Consider the following 22305-nt stretch of genomic DNA (forward strand, 5'->3'; position numbering starts at 1 on the left):
CCCTGTTTGTTTGGGTGTTGGGAGCTGGGGGCTCCGAGTGAGCCCTGAACCTGTCCGTCTCCAGACTGCAAGTGCACCTACCAGAACAGAATCTACAACTACGGGGACGTCATCTACAACACGACTGACGGGCTGGGCGCCTGCTTGATTGCTGTCTGTGGAGACAATGGGACGATCACCCGGGAAGCCGTGAGGTGTCCTGGAACCCCGTCCATGACACCCTTCACCTTCACCAGCATCACCTCCACCCCTACCCCCATCACCACCTCCAGCATCACCTCTACATTCACCCCTGCCTCCACCCCCTCCACCCCCACCAGCATCACCTCCACCCCCACCCCCATCACAACCTCCAGCATCACATCCACATTCACCCCCGCCTCCACCCCCTCCACCCCCACCAGCATCACTTCCCCCCCCACCCCCACCACCAGCATCACATCCACATTCACCCCCGCCTCCACCCCCTCCACCCCCACCAGCATCACCTCCACCCCCACTCCCACCACCAGCATCACCACCACACCCACTCCCAACCCCACCCCCATCACCACCACCAGCATCACCTCCACATTCACCCCCGCCTCCATCCCCTCCACCACTACCCCCACCCCCACCAGCATCTCCTCCACCCCCACCTTCATCACGACCTCCAGCATCACATCCACATTCACCCCCGCCTCCACCCCCTCCACCCCCACCAGCATCACCTCCACCCCCACCCCCACCACCAGCATCACCTCCAACCCCACCCCCATCACGACCTCCAGCATCACATCCACATTCACCCCCGCCTCCACCCCCTCCACCCCCACCAGCATCACCTCCACCCCCACCCCCATCACGACCTCCAGCATCACATCCACATTCACCCCCGCCTCCACCCCCTCCACCCCCACCAGCATCACCTCCACCCCCACCCCCATCACGACCTCCAGCATCACATCCACATTCACCCCCGCCTCCACCCCCTCCACCCCCACCAGCATCACCTCCACCCCCACTCCCACCACCAGCATCACCACCACACCCACTCCCAACCCCACCCCCTCCACCCCCACCAGCATCACCTCCACCCCCACCCCCATCACGACCTCCAGCATCACATCCACATTCACCCCCGCCTCCACCCCCTCCACCTCCACCAGCATCACCTCCACCCCCACCCCCACCACCAGCATCACCTCCAACCCCACCCCCATCACGACCTCCAGCATCACATCCACATTCACCCCCGCCTCCACCCCCTCCACCCCTACCAGCATCACCTCCACCCCCACTCCCACCACCAGCATCACCACCACACCCACTCCCAACCCCACCCCCATCACCACCACCAGCATCACCTCCACATTCACCCCCGCCTCCATCCCCTCCACCACTACCCCCACCCCCACCAGCATCTCCTCCACCCCCACCTTCATCACGACCTCCAGCATCACATCCACATTCACCCCCGCCTCCACCCCCTCCACCCCTACCAGCATCACCTCCACCCCCACTCCCACCACCAGCATCACCACCACACCCACTCCCAACCCCACCCCCACCACCAGCATCACCTCCAACCCCACCCCCATCACCACCACCAGCATCACCACCAGCATCACCTCCACATTCACCCCCGCCTCCACCCCCTCCACCCCCACCAGCATCACCTCCACCGCCACCCCCACCACCAGCATCACCCCCAGCATCTCCATCACCCCCAGCCCCACCTCCACCACTGGTATCATCACCACACCCAACCTCACCTCCACACCTACCTCTACCTCCATTCCCTCCACCACCCACACTCCCACCATCAGCATCTCCACCACCCCCACCCCCATCAACACCATCAGCATCACCACCACTCCAACCCCCAACCCCACCTCCACTCCCACCAGCTTCACCTCCACACCCACCCCCAACACTACCACCACCACCACCATCACAGCCACCCCTACCCCTAGCCACAGCCAGAGCACAACCAGCTGTCAACCCAAGTGTCAGTGGACAGAATGGTTCGATGTGGACTTCCCCACCTCGGGGATCCCGGGTGGAGACATGGAGACCTATGACAACATTAGGGCTGCAGGCGGCAAGATGTGTAGGGAGCCGAAGAAGATCGAGTGCCGGGCAGAGAGATTCCCCGAGGTGAGCCTGGACCAGCTCGGGCAGGTGGTCACCTGCAGCCTGCAGGCCGGGCTGGTCTGCTGGAATGACGACCAGACAGCACCGTTCACCACTTGCTTCAACTACAATGTCCGCCTGCTCTGCTGTGACGACATCCGGCACTGCCCCAGCACAGCCACCCCTGGCGTCAGCTCAACCCCCAGCCCCACCCACAGCAGCACCGCCACCTGGGGCTCCACACTGACACTGTCAACACCCTCGACCTCGGCCACCACACAGACCCAACCCACCTCCCTCAGGACCTCACTCACGACCACCTGGCCGACTTCATCCCATGCGCCCTCCACAGCCCAAATTCACACCAGCTCGGGCTCCTCCATGGCCACTTCCACGGCCACAGTGACCGAGACCTCCTCCCTCCTCACCCCCAGCCCCACGCCGACCCCCGGGTCCACAGCCTGTCAGCCAGAATGCACCTGGACGGAGTGGCTGGACCACAGCTACCCGATGCCAGGAGCCTCCGGGGGGGACTTCGAGACCTATGCTAACATCCGGGCGGCCGGCGGGGCCGTCTGCGAGCAGCCTGTGGCCATCGAGTGTCGGGCCGAGATGCAGCCGGACGTCAGCCTGGAGCAGCTGGGCCAGGTGGTGCAGTGCACACTGCAAGAGGGCCTGGTGTGCTGGAACCAGGACCAGAGCGGCCAGTTCAAGATGTGCTTCAACTACCAGATCCGTGTGCGGTGTTGTGACTACAGCCACTGTACCAGCCCTACTGTCACCAAGGCCACCACGCTGGCCTCCACAGCCTCCGCCCCCAGCAGCAGCATGAGCAAGGGGTCATCGACGGCGACTCCACCCTGGACCACGGCCACCTCCCAGACGCACGTCTCCTCTCCTGTGACCACCGAGAGGGTCTCCACCACCACCACTGAGTCAAGACCTTCCTCCACGGGCACCACCGAGAGGGTCTCCACCGCCACCACTGAGACAAGTCCCTCCTCCACAGGGACCACCCAGGGGGTCTTCACTCCCACCACTGAGACCCGTCCCTCCTCCACAGTGACCACCGAGAGGATCTCCACCCCCATCACTGAGACAAGACTCTCCTCCACAGGGACCACCAAGAGGGTCTCCACCCCCATCACTGAGACAAGTCCCTCCTCCACGGGGACCACCCAGGGGGTCTCCACTCCCACCACTGAGACCCGTCCCTCCTCCACGGTGACCACTGAGAGGGTCTCCACCCCCACCACTGAGACCCGTCCCTCCTCCATGGTGACCACTGAGAGGGTCTCCACCACCACCACTGAGTCAAGACTCTCCTCCACAGGGACCACCAAGAGGGTCTCCACCCCCATCACTGAGACAAGTCCCTCCTCCACAGGGACCACCCAGGGGGTCTCCACTCCCACCACTGAGACCCGTCCCTCCTCCATGGTGACCACTGAGAGGGTCTCCACCACCACCACTGAGTCAAGACTCTCCTCCACAGGGACCACCGAGAGGGTCTCCACCGCCACCACTGAGACAAGTCCCTCCTCCACAGGGACCACCAAGAGGGTCTCCACTCCCACCACTGAGACCCGTCCCTCCTCCACGGGGACCACCGAGAGGGTCTCCACCCCCACCACTGAGACCCGTCCCTCCTCCACGGGGACCACCGAGAGGGTCTCCACCCTTACCACTGTGACTTCCAAAATTTACATGACCTCTGGCCCCCTGACAACCAAGACCCCCTCCACACTGACACTGTCATCTCCCCAACCCTCGGCCACCACACAGACCCAACCCACCTCCCTCAGGACCTCACTCACGACCACCTGGCCGACTTCATCCCATGCGCCCTCCACAGCCCAAATTCACACCAGCTCGGGCTCCTCCATGGCCACTTCCACGGCCACAGTGACCGAGACCTCCTCCCTCCTCACCCCCAGCCCCACGCCGACCCCCGGGTCCACAGCCTGTCAGCCAGAATGCACCTGGACGGAGTGGCTGGACCACAGCTATCCGATGCCAGGAGCCTCCGGGGGGGACTTCGAGACCTATGCTAACATCCGGGCGGCCGGCGGGGCCGTCTGCGAGCAGCCTGTGGCCATCAAGTGTCGGGCCGAGATGCAGCCGGACGTCAGCCTGGAGCAGCTGGGCCAGGTGGTGCAGTGCACACTGCAAGAGGGCCTGGTGTGCCGGAACCAGGACCAGAGCGGCCAGTTCAAGGTGTGCTTCAACTACCAGATCCGTGTGCAGTGTTGTGACTACAGCCACTGTACCAGCCCTACTGTCACCAAGGCCACCACGCTGGCCTCCACAGCCTCTGCCCCCAGCAGCAGCATGAGCAAGGGGTCATCGACGGCGACTCCACCCTGGAACACGGCCACCTCCCAGACGCACATCTCCTCTCCTGCGACCACTGAGATGGTCTCTACCACCACCACTGAGTCAAGACCTTCCTCCACGGGCACCACGAAGAGGGTCTCCACCCCCATGACTGAGACAAGTCCCTCCTCCACAGGGACCACCCAGGGGGTCTCCACTCCCACCACTGAGACCCGTCCCTCCTCCACGGTGACCACCGAGAGGATCTCCACCCCCACCACTGAGACAAGACTCTCCTCCACAGGGACCACCAAGAGGGTCTCCACCCCCATCACTGAGACAAGTCCTTCCTCCACAGGGACCACCCAGGGGGTCTCCACTCCCACCACTGAGACCCGTCCCTTCTCCACGGTGACCACCGAGAGGGTCTCCACCCCCACCACTGAGACCCGTCCCTCCTCCACGGGGACCACCGAGAGGGTCTCCACCCCCACCACTGAGACCCGTCCCTCCTCCACGGGGACCACCGAGAGGGTCTCCACCCTTACCACTGTGACTTCCAAAATTTACATGACCTCTGGCCCCCTGACAACCAAGACCCCCTCCACACTGACACTGTCATCTCCCCAACCCTCGGCCACCACACAGACCCAACCCACCTCCCTCAGGACCTCACTCACGACCACATGGCCGACTTCATCCCATGCGCCCTTCACAGCCCAAATTCACACCAGCTCGGGCTCCTCCATGGCCACTTCCACGGCCACAGTGACCGAGACCTCCTCCCTCCTCACCCCCAGCCCCACGCCGACCCCCGGGTCCACAGCCTGTCAGCCAGAATGCACCTGGACGGAGTGGCTGGACCACAGCTATCCGATGCCAGGAGCCTCCGGGGGGGACTTCGAGACCTATGCTAACATCCGGGCGGCCGGCGGGGCCGTCTGCGAGCAGCCTGTGGCCATCAAGTGTCGGGCCGAGATGCAGCCGGACGTCAGCCTGGAGCAGCTGGGCCAGGTGGTGCAGTGCACACTGCAAGAGGGCCTGGTGTGCCGGAACCAGGACCAGAGCGGCCAGTTCAAGATGTGCTTCAACTACCAGATCCGTGTGCGGTGTTGTGACTACAGCCACTGTACCAGCCCTACTGTCACCAAGGCCACCACGCTGGCCTCCACAGCCTCTGCCCCCAGCAGCAGCATGAGCAAGGGGTCATCGACGGCGACTCCACCCTGGAACACGGCCACCTCCCAGACGCACATCTCCTCTCCTGCGACCACTGAGATGGTCTCTACCACCACCACTGAGTCAAGACCTTCCTCCACGGGCACCACGAAGAGGGTCTCCACCCCCATGACTGAGACAAGTCCCTCCTCCACAGGGACCACCCAGGGGGTCTCCACTCCCACCACTGAGACCCGTCCCTCCTCCACGGTGACCACCGAGAGGATCTCCACCCCCACCACTGAGACAAGACTCTCCTCCACAGGGACCACCAAGAGGGTCTCCACCCCCATCACTGAGACAAGTCCTTCCTCCACAGGGACCACCCAGGGGGTCTCCACTCCCACCACTGAGACCCATCCCTTCTCCACGGTGACCACCGAGAGGGTCTCCACCCCCACCACTGAGACCCGTCCCTCCTCCACGGGGACCACCGAGAGGGTCTCCACCCCCACCACTGAGACAAGACTCTCCTCCACAGGGACCACCAAGAGGGTCTCCACCCCCATCACTGAGACAAGTCCTTCCTCCACAGGGACCACCCAGGGGGTCTCCACTCCCACCACTGAGACCCGTCCCTTCTCCACGGTGACCACCGAGAGGGTCTCCACCCCCACCACTGAGACCCGTCCCTCCTCCACGGGGACCACCGAGAGGGTCTCCACCCCCACCACTGAGACCCGTCCCTCCTCCACGGGGACCACCGAGAGGGTCTCCACCCTTACCACTGTGACTTCCAAAATTTACATGACCTCTGGCCCCCTGACAACCAAGACCCCCTCCACACTGACACTGTCATCTCCCCAACCCTCGGCCACCACACAGACCCAACCCACCTCCCTCAGGACCTCACTCACGACCACATGGCCGACTTCATCCCATGCGCCCTCCACAGCCCAAATTCACACCAGCTCGGGCTCCTCCATGGCCACTTCCACGGCCACAGTGACCGAGACCTCCTCCCTCCTCACCCCCAGCCCCACGCCGACCCCCGGGTCCACAGCCTGTCAGCCAGAATGCACCTGGACGGAGTGGCTGGACCACAGCTATCCGATGCCAGGAGCCTCCGGGGGGGACTTCGAGACCTATGCTAACATCCGGGCGGCCGGCGGGGCCGTCTGCGAGCAGCCTGTGGCCATCAAGTGTCGGGCCGAGATGCAGCCGGACGTCAGCCTGGAGCAGCTGGGCCAGGTGGTGCAGTGCACACTGCAAGAGGGCCTGGTGTGCCGGAACCAGGACCAGAGCGGCCAGTTCAAGGTGTGCTTCAACTACCAGATCCGTGTGCGGTGTTGTGACTACAGCCACTGTACCAGCCCTACTGTCACCAAGGCCACCACGCTGGCCTCCACAGCCTCCGCCCCCAGCAGCAGCATGAGCAAGGGGTCATCGACGGCGACTCCACCCTGGACCACGGCCACCTCCCAGACGCACGTCTCCTCTCCTGCGACCACCGAGAGCGTTTCTACCACCACCACTGAGTCAAGACCTTCCTCCACGGGCACCACCGAGAGGGTCTCCACCGCCACCACTGAGACAAGTCCCTCCTCCACAGGGACCACCCAGGGGGTCTCCACTCCCACCACTGAGACCCGTCCCTCCTCCACGGGCACCACCGAGAGGGTCTCCACCGCCACCACTGAGACAAGTCCCTCCTCCACAGGGACCACCCAGGGGGTCTCCACTCCCACCCCTGAGACCCGTCCCTCCTCCATGGTGACCACCGAGAGGGTCTCCACCCCCACCACTGAGACAAGACTCTCCTCCACAGGGACCACCCAGGGGGTCTCCACCTCCACCACTGAGACCCGTCTCTCCTCCACGGGCACCACTGTGAGGGTCTCTGCCCCTAGTCCCACTGCCTCTTTGAGGTCCTCCCCCATGACTACCAGGGTAGTCTTGCCCATCATCTCTCCCACAGGCCCCTTACTGTCCTCTCCGTATGTGACCACCCCCCAGTCCCCACCTAGTGCACCCTCCTTGTCCCCATGGACCCCTGGCAGCCTGCCGTCCTCCACAGCGCCCTCTTCCCATCCTGGCTCCACCACGCCCTGCCGCTGTAGCGCCTATGGACAGCTGTTTCTACCAGGTGAGGGGGGAGCCTGCTCCCTCTCTGCAGACCTCCAGCCTTTCGCTGGCCTCCCAAAGGCGGGTGGTGCCAGCACGTCCGGGCCCTGTGCCCATGCCGGGCGTCCTCCTGCCCCTCCCCCCGCTGACCGGAGCGTCTGCATCTTCGCAGGGGATGTCATCTACAACAAGACGGACGCAGCGGGTTGCCACTTCTCAGCCATTTGCAACCAGCGCTGTGACGTCGACCGCATCCCGGGCGCTTGCCCCACCTCCTCACTCCCAGAGACCGCAGCCTCTGCTCCCCCATCCTCCTCGCCTCCTGGCTGCGATCTGGCTGTCCCTCCCCGACAGGTATTGCCTCTCACCTCCTCCCTGGGCTGCCTGGACCTTTTGTGTGCATGGTGCTGGGTGCGCATCAGAGGCACAGCCCTGCCCAGGGCTGCTGGTGGCTCCATCAGGGCACAGCCCCCAGCCACTCCACCCAATAACCACTCCACGGGTAGCTCTGGCTGGAGGAAGTCACACAGGGCCTGGGCCGGGTCAGCACCGGGGCGGCCAGGATGCTGTGGGGGACCTGAGGCTGGGGCAGGGGCAGCAAGGGACGGTCTCACCAGCCCACTGGTGAGCGCTGTACCGTTTCCTCCCAGGTGAACGAGTCCTGGATCCTCGAGAACTGCACGGTGGCCTGGTGCTTGGGCCACAACCGCATCGTTCTGCTGGGGCCAAAGCCTGTGGCCCCCATCACCTGCGTGAACGGGCACCTGCCGGTGGAAGTGCAGAGCCCGGAGGAGCCCTGTGACTACCACTACGAGTGCGAGTGTGAGAGCCACGTGCTGCTGGGGGGCGGGGAAGGCCCCGATTCCCAGATGCGCACCCCACCCCCCTCTCCCCCATCAGGCTTTCCTGTTTGAAGAGGACCTGGGGAGAGTAAGGAGTGGAGACAGGGAGCTTGGAGGCAGCCCTATAGTGAGAGGTCCTCAGCAACCTCCACTGCAGAGTTGCAATCAGGACTCTGGGCGGGGCAGTGCCACAGGGGCCCCTGGAGGGCCGTGTTTGTACGGCCCCTGGGTGTCAGTGTCCTGGGGTGGCTCAAGCCAAGGGCCACAAACTTCGTGGTTCAAGACAGCAGAAGGCGATTGTCTCCCAGTGCCAGAGCCCAGAAGTCTGAGGTCAAGGTGTCAGCAGGGCCAAGCTCCCTCCAGAGGCTTAAAGGAGGGTCCTGCCTGCCCTTCCGGCTTCCAGGGCCCCAGGAAGCTATGGCTTGTGGCCACGTCCCTCGGGTCTCCGTCCCCTTCTTCTCTCTGTCTCTCTGTCTCTCATCAGGATCCCTGTCATTGGATTTAGGGCCCCCTCGTAATCCAGAGTGACCTCATCTTGAGATCCTTAACTTAATTACAGCCGCAAAGACCTTTTTCCCCAAAAAGGTCATGTTCGCAGGCTCCGGGTAGAGCCGTCTTCGGGGCTCCCATCCAACCTGCTGCCCCTGTTTCATAGAGGACGTGACTGAAGCCCAGAGGCTCGAGGGACTCCCCAGTGTGACAGCTGTGGGTGGCACTGGCTGAGGGCCCTTCCGTGCCCCGCAGGCTCCTGCAGCGGCTGGGGGAACACCCACTATGAGACCTTCGACGGCACCTCCTACTCTTTCTGGGACAAGTGCACCTACGTCCTGGTGCGGGAGATCAGCCCACGCCACGGGAACCTCAGCATCCATCTGCACAACCGCTACTGTGGGGTTGCCGCCAGCTGCCCCCGCGCCCTCAGCGTCCACTACGCGTCCATGGAGGTCATCCTCACCACCGCCACAGGCGCTGACGGGCAGCAGGAAAGCCTGGTGGGTGCTGGCAGCCGAGCGGGCGCAGGCTGGTCCTGACTGGGTAAGGGAAGGCGGGCCGGCAGGCAGAGGCCCGGGGGCCCTGGTGTGTGCAGCGCCTTTCCCTGCCCAGATGGCAGCTCCGAGGGGCCGCTGGGAGGGCAAAGGGCACTCTGAGACCTGGGGCCTGAGTTCAGTGACTCTGGGGCAGGGAAGGCCCTGGGGGTGCTGTGGCCAAGAGCACCCAGGACCCAAACACACCAACTAGGACCCCAGGCCCCAAGGGGGACATCTGTGATTTGGGGCCTGGATGCCAAGGAGGGAGCTCCAGTGCCCTAGAGGCAAAGCCCCAAAGGCAGGCCTGCTGCCCTTCAGCCCCAGTTACGGGTCCCCGGTTATGTCCCTAGATCCTGTTCGACCAAACACGGGTGAGCCAGGGCTTCAGCAAGAACGGCGTGGCCGTGACCAAGTCGGGGGCCACCGAGATGGGCGTTGCCATTCCCACCATTGGCGTGAGCGTCACCTTCAACGGGCGGGTCTTCCAGGTCCGGCTGTCCTACAGCCGCTTCAGCCACAACACTGAGGGCCAGTGCGGTGAGCAGGGGCGCGCCAGACAGCTGCTGGGCAAGCGAGGGGTGGGCACCACTGCTGCGGGGCACACGCCCACTCCTCCCTGGGCGTCCTGGCCACCCCTGGCCTTCCCGCCCCCAAGAGGCCCTCCCTCCCCCCCGCCGCCCTCCCTCCCCCCCGCCGCCCGCCCCAGGCCAGAGCTGCCACAAGAAACTTTCATAACGGAGTGGCCGCCAGGGAGGATGGGGGAACAAGGAGGGGACAGCAGGCTCGTCTGCGCCCCGCCCTCCTGCGCCCTGGCAGTGAGCCGCCTGCCCCGCACCCCCAGGGACCTGCACCAACAGCCGTGAGGATGACTGCCGCCGGCCGGACGGCACCACGGCCCCCAGCTGCCAGGACACGGCCTGGACCTGGCTGGTCCCCGAGAGCGGCGAGGAGGGCTGCCTGGCGCCCACCAGCCAGCCCCTGCCCACCACACCCACCTCCATCCCATGCCCCGAGGCCCCCACCTGCGATCTGATTCTTGGCCAGTGAGTCCTCTGCATGGGCTTGGTGGTCCTGGGGCAGCCCCCTCGCTGAGGCCTCTGCTCCGGCCGCTGACCAGCCCCGCCCGCAGGATCTTCGCCGAGTGCCACCGCCTCATCCCACCCGGCCTGTTCTTCAGCACCTGCATCAGCGACAGCTGCGGCGGTGACACCTGCCAGAGCCTGGAGGCCTACGCAGCGCTCTGCCGCGCCCGGGGCGTGTGTCCCGACTGGCGCAATGCCACCCGCGGGCTGTGCGGTGAGTGGAGCGCTGCTTGCAGCCGGGGGCTCTGGCCTCCTCGGCCCACCTGACACCCATCTGTGTGCCCCCAGACCTCGCCTGCCCGCCCACCAAGGTGTATAAACCGTGTGGCCCAGTGTACCCCCAGTCCTGTGACTTCAGGTGAGCATGGCAGAAGGCGGGGATGGTGGGGACAGCGGGCCTCCCAGGCCTGCCTGGAGGGTCTCAGGGAGCCAGGAGAGGACCCACAACAGATCTGGGACCCCCAGCCTGAATCTCGAGGCACCATTCCCCAACGCTGACTTCCGGCCCCTAACCCCAGGGGCGACCCAGCACTCCACCTTGCTCACTGCCCTCCTCCTCAGACTGCCCTCCTGACCTTGTAGGAGCCAGGGCCCAGCCAGCAGAGGGCTGGTGGAGGGCTGCTTCTGTCCTGACGGCCAGATCCTGTTCAGCCCACACAAGGACATCTGTGTGCCTGAGTGCCGTAAGCACCGCCCCGCAGAGGGACAGCGGGGGGACCCCGGGGCGGGCAGATCCTGGCCTGGGTGCCGGGACGTCCTGGCCGTGCTCCCACCCAGTCCGACTTGTGGCACCATGTGGCCGTGAGTCCTGCTGAGCCGCCTTGTCGGTTACACCCCTCGAGACCTCCGGGGGGGTTCTGTCCCCAGCAGCAAGAAAAGGCCTCGGTTAGGGGCAGGCGTGGCCAGGTCTGCGAGGACATGTCCTTGTGGCCTGTGACCTCTGCCGGCTGGGCCCCAACCTCAGCACTCCCAGTGACCTCCCGTTCTCTCATTCTCTCCCAGCCTGCGTGGGACCAGACAGGTCTCCCAAATTCGTGAGTGTTCTGCCCCCAGCTGCCTGACTCCTGGCTTGAGCAGAAGGAGGGAGGGAGGGAGGGTCCCGTCTCAGAGAGGCCAGCTCTGCCCGGGGTGGGGGGCATCCCAGTGTGAGCCGCTTCCCTGTCACATGGCCACTCCAGAGGTGGGGAGGCCGAGAGGTGACCCAACGTACTGAGTGCTGGGGCCCGACCTGCTACTGGATGCGGCCCGAGAGGCCGGGGCTGCAGCCGGGAGCCCCAGGGGACCTGACTGATCTGTTCCAGCCTGGAGAGCGATGGGTCAGCAACTGCCAGGACTGCGTGTGTGACGAGGGCTCCGTATCAGTGCAGTGTGTCCCGGTGCAGTGCAAGACCTGGGGCCAGGCCCTGGAATGCGGCCGAGCTGGCTTCGTGGCCATCACCAGGCCCCAGGCTGACAACCCGTGCTGCCCAGAGACTCTCTGCGGTGAGCCCTGCACCTCGGGGGCCAGGGAGACAGTAGAGGAGGGTCTGCAGGGCAGAGGAGGGACACGGGTCCAAGCCAGACCGCAGCTGGACTGCTAGGTATAGAGGCCTCTTAGTCCTTCATTTTTCCACCTAAAAATGAGGCTGGCAACTTCTGGTCTGCTCCAGTACCACCCAGGGACCTGGGGAGGACCAGGGAGGTGACAAAGTGTGGGGACCCAGAAGGGCCACAGAGAGCTGTCAGCCCCTGTGGGGACTGCCTCTTTCATTCAACTTGGGAACCAGAACAGCCAGAGGAGGGCGGGCAGGGGCACCCCAGGCAGCCCTGCAACTCTCCCGCAGTCTGCAACGCGAGCAGATGCCCCCAGAGCCCGCCCCAGTGCGGGCCGGGAGAGGAGCTGGTCCGCACACAGGAGGACGACGACTGCTGCCCCACGTTCACCTGCTGTGAGTCTCTGGGGCGGGGCTGGGGGGTCGGAGCTCTTCTTCCCGCTGCCCGGGCAGGACCTCAGCCCTCCCTTCCCTTCCAGGGCCTCAGCTGTGTGACTACAACGGCACCGTCTACGGGGTGAGGCTCAGCCGCCAGGCGGCCGGGGCGCGGCAGGGGGCGGGCCGGGCGGGCACAGCCAGGGCACGCCGCCGGCCCGGCCTCGTCTCCACGCGCTTCGGGCTCTCCCCGAGAGAGCGCCTGGCGGGACCGCGCCCTCCCACCGCCCGCTGCCGGCCCTGGCCTGTGCTCCACCAGGGGGGCGCGTCCCTAAGTCCATGTGAAGAAGAAAGGAACGGCTCTGCGGGCCTCACCAGGCACAGGGACGGGTCCCGGTTCTGGTGCCCCGCCAGTGCCCTCAATGCCCCCCCAACCCTGTCCACTGTAGGTCGGAGCAGCTGTCCCGTCGCCCACTTCCTGCCAGAAATGCACCTGCCTGCTCAGGGACACCCAGGGTCCGACTGTGCAGTGTGAAGATGTCACCTGCAACAGCACCTGCCCGCAGGTGAGGCCGCCCCCCGGGGCAGACCCAGGGTCCCCGGGGCAGCCCCCAGTCGCCAGCACCTGGGCTCCAGGAGAGCTCTCCAGCTCAGCCTTCACCGGGGTCTGGTTTTTTCCCAAAGGGAGAGAGTGAAGCAGGAGGATGGTGGAGGGGTCCCGGGTGCCGGGCAGCACCTGTAGGCTGCTGCAGGCAGGCTCCAGGAGGGCAGGGACAGAGGTGCTCGAGGCAGGGGTGAGGCTGGGCGGGGACAGTAGGCGGGGCAGCTTCTGCTCCTGTAGCATTTGGCAAGGACACGGCCTCACCGAGGAAAGGGGCTTTGAGGGAGGCTCGGGGCCCCTGGGGTGTAGGCGGGAGCAGGAGGGCGGAGGAGCTAGGCTGGGGGTGTGGGATGTGACCACCCCTCTGTCCCCCAGGGCTTCAAGCACTCGAGGGTAGATGGGCAGTGCTGCGGGGAGTGCGTGCAGACGGCTTGCTTCACACCCGATGGCCAGCTGGTCCAGGTAAGGGGGGCTCAGTCTCAGGCTCCCCCTCTCCCTCCAGAGACCCTCTTCTCCAGCTCCTCTCTGCCCACCAGATAATCTTCAACCTGGCCCCTCCTCTCCCCCTGATTTCAGCCCAACGAGACCTGGGTCAACAGCCTCGTGGACAACTGCACGGAGTACCACTGCCAGGCCGAGAACAGGCCCCCTTTGCTGACCCCGACACCTGTCGCTTGCCCGGACATGTCTACCTGCAGGGTGTGTCGGCCTGGCCCGCTCCCCGCCCTGGAGACCCCGCCCTGGAGACCCTGCCCACCATCAGAAGGCCCCGCCCACTATCCGAGGCCCCGCCCACCCAGCCCGCCCTCTGACCCCCTCCCTCTGTCCGCAGGGCGTCCTCAAGAAAACCGGTTGCTGCTACTCCTGTGAGGAAGTGGGTAAGTTGAGGCCCGCCCTCCTGGCCCCCAGCGCCACCCAGTCTCCGTCCACCCACCCCTCCAGGAGCTGCCCAGCCCCCAGAGCCCCGCTCTAAGCGGGGGGGGGGGGGGGTAAGGTGGGGGTGGGGCCGCAGGTCGGGGTCCTCAGAGACCCGCCTCCACCACCTTTCCTCTGCCCAGACTCCTGCCAGGTCCAAGTCGGCGTGATGGTCCTGCAGCACGGGGGCTGCATCACCCCGGCCGCCGTCACGGTCTCCTTCTGCGAGGGTTTCTGCCCCGGAGGGTCCAGGTGAGTGGCCGGCGCTCTCTCCGCGTCCCTGCTGCCCCAGGTCCCCACCCTGGGCAACAAAGCGTCACCAGCCAGTGCCCCACAGGGCCCTGTCCCTGGCCAGACGCCGTGGGCTGGGGCTGGAGGGCCCAGCGTGCTGCAGGAAGGAGGAAGGGCCACAGCTCCTCAGAGCACCTCCACCTGCACAAAGCCTGGGCCTCCCCTGACCCCCCAGAGCCAGGCCCAGGAGAGCTGGGCTGGGCCACGTGGGCCAGGGCACCACGGCTATGGACCAGAGGGTCAGTGACCACACACGGGACGGCTGGAATCAGGGCCTTCTAGGGACCAGACTGCCAGTGCAGAGCTGCAGGCAGAGCCCCACCACCGCACGCCCAGGCTGCAGCCAGATGTCAACGGGCAGGCCAGAGAGCTGAGCGCTCTTGGCCAGAAGAGGCAGGCGGGAGGGCCCAGGGCAGGCTCCCAGAGGAGGGGTCTGCCAGGGCAGCAAGTGTTGAGGACCTTGTTTGGGGAAGAGAAGGGTCCTGGCTCAGGGGGGCCGGGGCTCAAAGTGACCCAGAGTGCCACCCAGGCCAGCACAGAGAAGCCTTGTGTGCTCAGACAGCCACAGTCCGCCCTCTCCAGACCCCAGGGAGACCCGGAGCCGGGTGGTCCGGGCGCCCGGGCTGGCCGGGCCAGGTTCTGAGGGCCACGTCTGCAGGTACTCCATGAGGGCCCCGGCCTCACAGTGCCAGTGCACCTGCTGCCAGGAGACCAGGACTCACCAGGAGGTGGTGACCATGCAGTGTCCCAACGGGACGGCCATCCAGCACACCTACACCCACGTGGACGAGTGCAGCTGCGTCCCATCCTGTGGGACACAGGACAGCACCCACACCACTGTCTGACGCATTCTGCCCCCGCCCCACACGCCCTCCCCACCTGGAGGCAGAGCGTGCACCTCCCAACCACCGAGACCTCGGGAGCCCTGCCCACCTTACACCTGCCCCAGGTGAAACCTGGGCCCTGGAGGGTGACGGCGCAGTGAGGCTGTGCTTGAGAAGGGCCCCAGGCGGCGGCCTTGCCCTCAGAGCCTCCCCCGCCTGTTTTGGCCCCCCACCTGGCCACGAGGGCCCGCCTCTGATCCGAAACACAAGCACCCACTCCGCCCAGGCTCCCCCACTTCCTGGTGTCAGATGGCTGCCCTGGAGAACGTCGCACACCCGCCATTCCCACCGCGGGCCTGTGTGCGCCGCTGCCCCTCCAAGCCGGTGGAGCAGACTCCCTCTGGCTGCCTCCTGCAGCTGACCACAGACAGGCCTGTCCCCTCAAGGCTGGCCGCCCCCAGGGAGCTGCGCCTGGCTGGCTGGCTGCCTGGCCTGTGTCTGCCCAAGGGGCGGGCCGGGGAGGGGTTGGCACCCCACAGCACCCCCACCCCCACTCACCCCGCTCATCTTCCAAATAAATGCTGAGCATCTCGTGCACGTCCTCGTCTTGGTGTCTCTCCCTCTGCTGTGGGCCAGGCTGTCCAGAGCCCCACAGGCCGTACCGCGCCCAGGGTTCTCGCTGGACCTGCCGGGAGGGCAGGTGTGGCAGGGGGCAGGGAGGCCCCCAGGATCACTCTTGCACTGTGGGAGTACTGACCGGAGTCAGGGGTCTTCCAGGGGCTCGAAAACACCCTATTATTTCAAACAAGTGAGGTTTATAAGGAAGCTGGACAAGCCATGGGGGGTGGGGCACGGGAAGGCGACGCAGTGGGCGTCAGTGCAGGAAGCAGCTGCCCCGCTGGTGCTCGGACCCCGAGGGAGGAGCCTGGTGTGGGGTGGGGGGAGGGCAGATGGTAAACATGCCAACCAGGACCACCTCTGGCCTGACTGTGCGGTTAGGACCGGAAGGGACCTCCAGGTGGGCAGAAGTAGCTGTGATCAGGGCGGGGCGGCCACCTGGGGAAGCTGAGGCAGCGCTGGCCCCTGCTGGGGGCAAGTGGAGGGCCTCCTCACGCCACTGGCACCACACGACCTGCCTCTGCCTGCTGTGTGGTCCTGCCCACCCAAGGGAATGGCAGCCACAGTATCTACGTTTACGGAGCTCCTGCCCCACCAAGAGGAGGGCCTGGGGTCTCTTTAGGGTCATTCCTATGCACCTCACTGAGGTCTGGTCAGGCCAGGCTGGCCTGGGCCGAAGATGGTCCAGGAGGGCCGACAAGGTTGCAGGTACACTGCAAGTGAGGCTGGCCGCCCGCCTTGGTCACCATGAGGGTCAGCTTCCGTAAGCTGACCCTGTGTGTCACAGTCTGGTCCCGGGGGGGGGGGGGCTGTGGCCAGGTCACACCCAGCCTTAGTCTTTGTTAATGAACAGCACTTCCTAACCCTCACTCCCTCTCAGGGCACGGCTGTTTCGCTAATGATCCACATGCCTCTTACCAACTAGGCGTGTTTCCACGGCACCTGGAATGTGAGTGCTCGTGTCTCAAGTATGTGACGTGCCTTCCACGTGCCAGGGCATCATCTCATTTAGTCCTGAGAGCCACCCCATGGCACGTGTGCCGCTATTTCTCCCACTGTACCGGCGGGGAAGCTGAGGCACGGAGCGACGCAAAGACTCGCGTCCATAACGAGTGGGCGGGGCTCAAGTCCAGGCAGCCTGGCTCCAGAGCCCACACGGCCAGCCGCAAGCCTCTACTGCTGCCTTATGGGGCCCGCAGCAAAAACCAGTACGATGAACAAAGACAAAGCAATGTCACTTAAACTTCAAATATTTTTTAGAAAGGATTTCTGGTTTCCAGGCGGAAAAGTGGGCGTGTCTTCTCCCACAGAGACAAAAACTATGACAAATAAAGAAACTGTAACATGATGGCCCCTGAAAACAAGGCAGTGGACAACCTGCAAAGCTGACGGGCATCCCGCAGAGGAGACGGCGGGGTAGCCCTGGGGCGGCGTCTGGTCAGCGATCGCAGTGATCTTCAGAACAAAGACACGAGCTCTCGGCTGAAAGTTCTCCGGGATCTCTGAGTGAGAGTAGGAGTGAACCTGCTCCTGGACCCTCGCGGGGGAGGTTTCAGGGTCTCAAGGCAAAGAGAGGCCTCGCAGCGACCAGGAAGGCCAGGCAGGGACCCACACGGGACCAAGAGTCAGGCTGGGGCGGGCTTCTCGCCGGTACCCTGGCCGCGAGGAGACTGTGGCGCAGCATTTTCAAAGTACGAGGGAAGACGACTTTGAACAGCGAATTCCACGCCCGGGTAAACGACCGTCTAAGAGTGCCGACGAGAAAGGGGCACTTCCGACATGGAGGTCCTGCTGGACTCAGAAAGCTGAGGTCCCACTGACCCTGTGCCACAGAGCTGCCGAGGGGGTCGGGGCCCACCGAGGAGAGACGGCGAGCCCTGGCTGGCGCGGCCGGATGACCACAGCTGCAGTGAGCACGGGGTCAGCCACCCGGACACCCCGGGACACGTCGAGAAGACGCCAGCAGATCTGATGCCGAGGTTCAAGATGTCGATGAGTGCGAGTCCGTGCTTTCCCTCACGGTCAGTGCTCCCTGGTCTTCTTTCAGGAGCCTTCCCTGCCCTGGGATCAGAGACAGGGTCTTCGGGATTCTTTCCTCCGCAGCTCTACGGTTTTGTCTTCTGCCCAGTTCTTTTTTTCTTTTTGCGGTAAAGCACACATAGAATTTGCCGTCTTAACAGTACAAGTCAGTAACATGTGTGTCCTCCCACTGTTGTGCAACCATCTCTGTAATTCGCCCCATCTCCTCAAGCTGAAGCTCTGGCCCCACTGAACACTCTCTCCCCAGGCTCCCCTCTCCCCAGCCCCAGCACTACTTCCTGTCTCTGTGATTTGGACCTCATGCAAGTTAAATCAACAGCAGTTCTCCTTTTGTGTCTGGTTTATTTCACTGACCATAAGGTTCATCTCAAGGTTCATCCAGGTGGCAGCCTGTATCCTTTCTAAAGGCCCAATAATACTGTGTTTATACACCATTTTGTTTATCCATTCATCCTTCGACGGACACTCGGGTTGCTTGCCTCTTTTGGCTGTGGTGAATAACGCTGCTATGAATGTGGGTGTGCAAGCACCTCTTTGAGAGCCTGCTTTAATTTCTCTTGGATATACACCCAGGAACTGCTGGGTCATACGGTAGATCTATTTTTAATTTTTTGAGGAACTGCCTTACTGAGTTCCACAGTGACTGCATCACTTCACATTCCCACCAACAGTGTACTTGTACAAGCGGTTTAACTTCTCCACATCCCTGCAAACACTTGCGATCTCCTGGTTTTTGAGAGCAGCCACCCTGGTGGGTGAGAGGTGGCACCTCATGGCGGCTGCGGTTCGCGTATCCCTAGTGGTTAGTGATACTGGGCAACTTGCCATGTGCTATGGGTCATTTGCATGTTTTCTTTGGAGAAACGTCTAGTCAAGACCTTTGCCCACTGGTCTTCGTTAATCAGTTGTAGGAGTTCTTTACATAATCTAGATATTGATCCTTCATCAGATATACGATTTGCAAATGTATCTTCCCCTTCTGTGGGCTGCCTTTTTCGCTCTATGGGTAGTACTTTTTGATGCACAAAAGTTTAAAATTTTCATTAAGTCCAATTTGTCTACTTTTTCTTTTGTTACCTGTGCCTCTGGTACGCTGTCCAAGAAATCACTGACAAATCCAATGTTGTGAAGATCTTGCCCTATGTTTTCCTCCAAGAATTTTATTGTTTCAGCTCTTACGTTTAGGTCCTTGGTCCGTTTTGCACTGATTTTGTATGTGGAGTGAGGCCAGGGTCCAGCTTCCTTCTTTCACCTGTGGATACCCGGTGCTCCATTTGTTGAAAAGACTGTCCCCTCCCCATGAAGTGGTGGTGGCACCCTTATTAAACATCACTTGACCGCACATGTGAGGGTGCCTTTCTGGGCCCTCTATTCTGTTGCATTGGTCTATATTTGTCTCTACGCCAAGACCACACTGTTTTGATTACTTATTTTTGTAGTAAGTTTTGAAATCTTGAGGTTTGTTTTTCTTTTTCAAGATTGTGTTGACTATTCAGGGTGCCTTGAGGCTCCGTATGAATTTTATAATGGGTTTTTCTATTTCTGCAAAAAAAAAAAAAAAAGTCATTGGGATTTTGATAGGGATTGCCCTAAACCTGTAGTTCACTTTGGGTAATATTGCATTTTAACAACATTGTCTTTCAATCAATGGACGTAAGATGTATTTCCATTTCCTTATGTCTAATTTCTTTCAGCAATGTTTCATAGTTTTCATTGTACAAGTATTTCATCTCCTTAATTCCTAAGTATTTTATTCTTTTTGATGCTGTTGCAAATGGGGTTGTTTTTATAATTTCCTTTTCAGATAGTTCATTGTTCATTTGTAGAAACGCAACTGATTTTTATGTGTTGCCTTTGTATCCTGCTACTTAGCTGAGTATGTTTATTAGTTCTAACAGCTGAGTTTTCTACATATAAGGTCATATTATCTGCGAACAAAGATAATTTTACTTCTTCCTTCCCAGTGTGGACACTTTCACTCCCTTTTCTTGCCTAATTCCTCTGGCTAGAACTTGCAGTACTGTGTTGAATAGAAGTGGTGAGAGCGGGCATCTTTGCCTTGTTCCTGATTTTAAGAAAAAAAGCTTTCAGTCTTTCTCCACTGAGTATGTTTCTTGCAGGTTTTATCTTCATATATGGGTTGTAATATGTGGAGTAGTTTCCTTCTATTTTGTTGAGTTTTTTTTATCACGAAAGGGTGTTGAGTTTTGTCAAATGCTTTTTCTGTATCCATTGCAATGACCAGGGGGCTTTTCCTCCGTTCTGTTAACGTGCTGTACTATGCTGGTGTTTTCATAATGCTGAGCCATGCCTGCAATCCAGGAATAAATCTCACTTGGTCATGCTTCTCAACTGGGCTTGCTAATACTTTGCTGAGGATTTCCACATCAGCGTTCACAAGGGACACTGGTCTGCAGTTCTCCTGTGGGGTATGTGTCTGGTTTCACTGTCAGGTACTGCTGGCTTCATGCAATGAGTTAGGAAGTGTTCCCTCGTATTCAGTTTTGGGGAAAATTTACAAAGGATTGGTATTGGTTCTTCTGTAAAAGTCTGGCAGAATTCACGAGTGACGCCCACAGGTCCAGGGCTTCCTGTGTCAGGAATTTTTGATTACTGATTCAGTCTCCTTACTGGTCACACATCTGTTCAGACTTCCTGTTTCCTCACGGTTTAGTCTTGATGTGTCTTGGAACTTGTCCCCTCCACCCAGCTTATCCAGTCTGTCGGTGTTCACTGTTCACAGCGCTCTTATCATCTTTTCTGTTTCTGCACAGTCAGTAGTAATGTCCCTCTTTTGTCTCTGGTTTTCGTAACGTGGGTCCTTCCTCTCTGCCCCTTAGCCCATCTGGCTGAAGGTTTGTCAACTTTACCGATCTTTTTGAAGAACCAACTCTTGGTTTCATTGGGGTGTTTTCCTATATTTTCCGATTCTGTTTTGTCTCTGCTTCAATCGTTAGAATTTCCCTCCTTCCACTGCCTTTGGGTTTAGCTTGCTTTTCTTTCTCTAGACCTTTAAGACGCAAAGGTAGATGGCTGACGTATGACCTTCCTGCGTTTCAGTGTAAGCATCTGTAGCTGTCACCTTCCCCTCCCCACCGCTTTCACTCCGCCCCGTGAATTTTGGTACGTTGTGTTTTCATTTTCATCTCTATGTATTTGCTGATTTCCCTTGTGATTTTTGTCTTTGACTCACTGGCTGTTTAAAAGTGTGTCGCTTAATTTCCAATCTTGTGAATCTTCCAGTTTTCCTTCGGTTACTATTGATTTTTAACTTCATCCTGTTGTGGTCAGAGAACATACTTTCTACAATACCTGTCTTTTAAATTCATTGAGACAATTTATGGCCCAACATAGGTCCTATCCAGAAGAACGCCCTGGGTGCACCTGAGAATGTGTAACTGTTGTTGGGTAGTGTCGTCTATGCTAAACCTAGTTGGGTTATAGTGTTTTAAGTCCTCTGTTTACTTGTCTTCCGTCTGGTTGTTGTAACCACTGTCAGGAGTTGGGGACTGAGGGCTCCAACCATTTTGTAGGACTGTCTGTTTCGCCTCTCAATTTTGTTATTTTTGCTTCATGTATTTTGATAGTCTGTCAATAGGTGCATAAACGTTTATACTTGTATCTTCTTGCTGTATTGATACTTATTAATAACATCCTTCTTTGTCTCTTGTAAACTTCAAAAACTTAAAGTCTGTTTTATCTGATATTGGCAGAGCCACCCCATTCTCTTTTGGTTACTATCTGAATGGAATCATTTGCTTTGCATTAGTTTCCTAAATTATGCAGGCCCAGCGTCCAGGGTCTGTGTGGTCCCCCAAGCACCTAGCAGGCGTGGGGGAGCCAAGGCAGCAGGGCCAGAACCAGCTGCCAGGGGCCCTCCAGCCCATCTTGGTGAGGAGTCAGGGCTTCCTGGGCAGGCTGAAGACGAACGGCCATCCGGCCACTGGAGGGCAGAGGCACTGAGTGCTGGGCCAGGACCTCCATGTACGGACAGCAGCACCTGCCACTGAGGCGGGAAGCCCCATAAAAAAACCAGCAGGGCCTCCAAGCAGGGCCACTATTCTCCTGCCGGCACCACCGGGTTCCCTGGCCCAGAGGCTCTATCTCACTTTTTGCTTCTGAAACAGCTTGCTTACTCCTAAAATTCTATTGGTTCCCTGAGCTCACTCCTGATTGGTTATTTCCTTCATTCCTGATTGGTTATTACTCTCACTTCTGTTTGGTCCATTTGTAGTACTTTATTTGCATGGAGCTCACTCCTGATTGGTTATTTCTCTCACTCCTGATTGGCCTATTTCTACAAAGCTTGTTCCTGGTTGGTCAACTTCTGTTATACTTTATTCGCGTATGATGTTGCAAAGTGTAAAACTAGCAGCCTATAAACGCCTGTGTAAACCTACAGACCGGGTCCAGAGCTTGGAGTGTTAACTCCTCTGGGCCCGCC

The 22305-nt window shown here is 60.9% G+C and overlaps 1 protein-coding gene across 1 annotated transcript in view; it reads left to right on the plus strand.

Moving 5' to 3' along the window:
- Positions 1 to 15798, plus strand: part of MUC5B (mucin 5B, oligomeric mucus/gel-forming) — a 30805-nt gene extending 15007 nt beyond the window's left edge. The window contains exons 30-48 of the mRNA XM_064491811.1: positions 65 to 7735; positions 7886 to 8067; positions 8364 to 8535; positions 9300 to 9547; positions 9934 to 10120; positions 10425 to 10626; positions 10713 to 10879; positions 10954 to 11023; positions 11248 to 11348; positions 11668 to 11699; positions 11967 to 12147; positions 12489 to 12593; positions 12677 to 12714; positions 13022 to 13138; positions 13549 to 13635; positions 13750 to 13872; positions 14006 to 14051; positions 14232 to 14340; positions 15038 to 15798. Of these exons, the coding sequence (XP_064347881.1) occupies positions 65 to 7735; positions 7886 to 8067; positions 8364 to 8535; positions 9300 to 9547; positions 9934 to 10120; positions 10425 to 10626; positions 10713 to 10879; positions 10954 to 11023; positions 11248 to 11348; positions 11668 to 11699; positions 11967 to 12147; positions 12489 to 12593; positions 12677 to 12714; positions 13022 to 13138; positions 13549 to 13635; positions 13750 to 13872; positions 14006 to 14051; positions 14232 to 14340; positions 15038 to 15224 (10025 nt within the window). The 3' untranslated portion in view covers positions 15225 to 15798. The remainder of the gene's footprint in view (positions 1 to 64; positions 7736 to 7885; positions 8068 to 8363; positions 8536 to 9299; positions 9548 to 9933; positions 10121 to 10424; positions 10627 to 10712; positions 10880 to 10953; positions 11024 to 11247; positions 11349 to 11667; positions 11700 to 11966; positions 12148 to 12488; positions 12594 to 12676; positions 12715 to 13021; positions 13139 to 13548; positions 13636 to 13749; positions 13873 to 14005; positions 14052 to 14231; positions 14341 to 15037) is intronic.
- The last annotated feature ends 6507 nt before the right edge of the window (positions 15799 to 22305 follow it).

The sequence above is a fragment of the Camelus dromedarius genome, chromosome 12 (genome assembly GCF_036321535.1).
Source record: "Camelus dromedarius isolate mCamDro1 chromosome 12, mCamDro1.pat, whole genome shotgun sequence".
In the NCBI taxonomy this organism is placed as follows: domain Eukaryota; kingdom Metazoa; phylum Chordata; class Mammalia; order Artiodactyla; family Camelidae; genus Camelus; species Camelus dromedarius.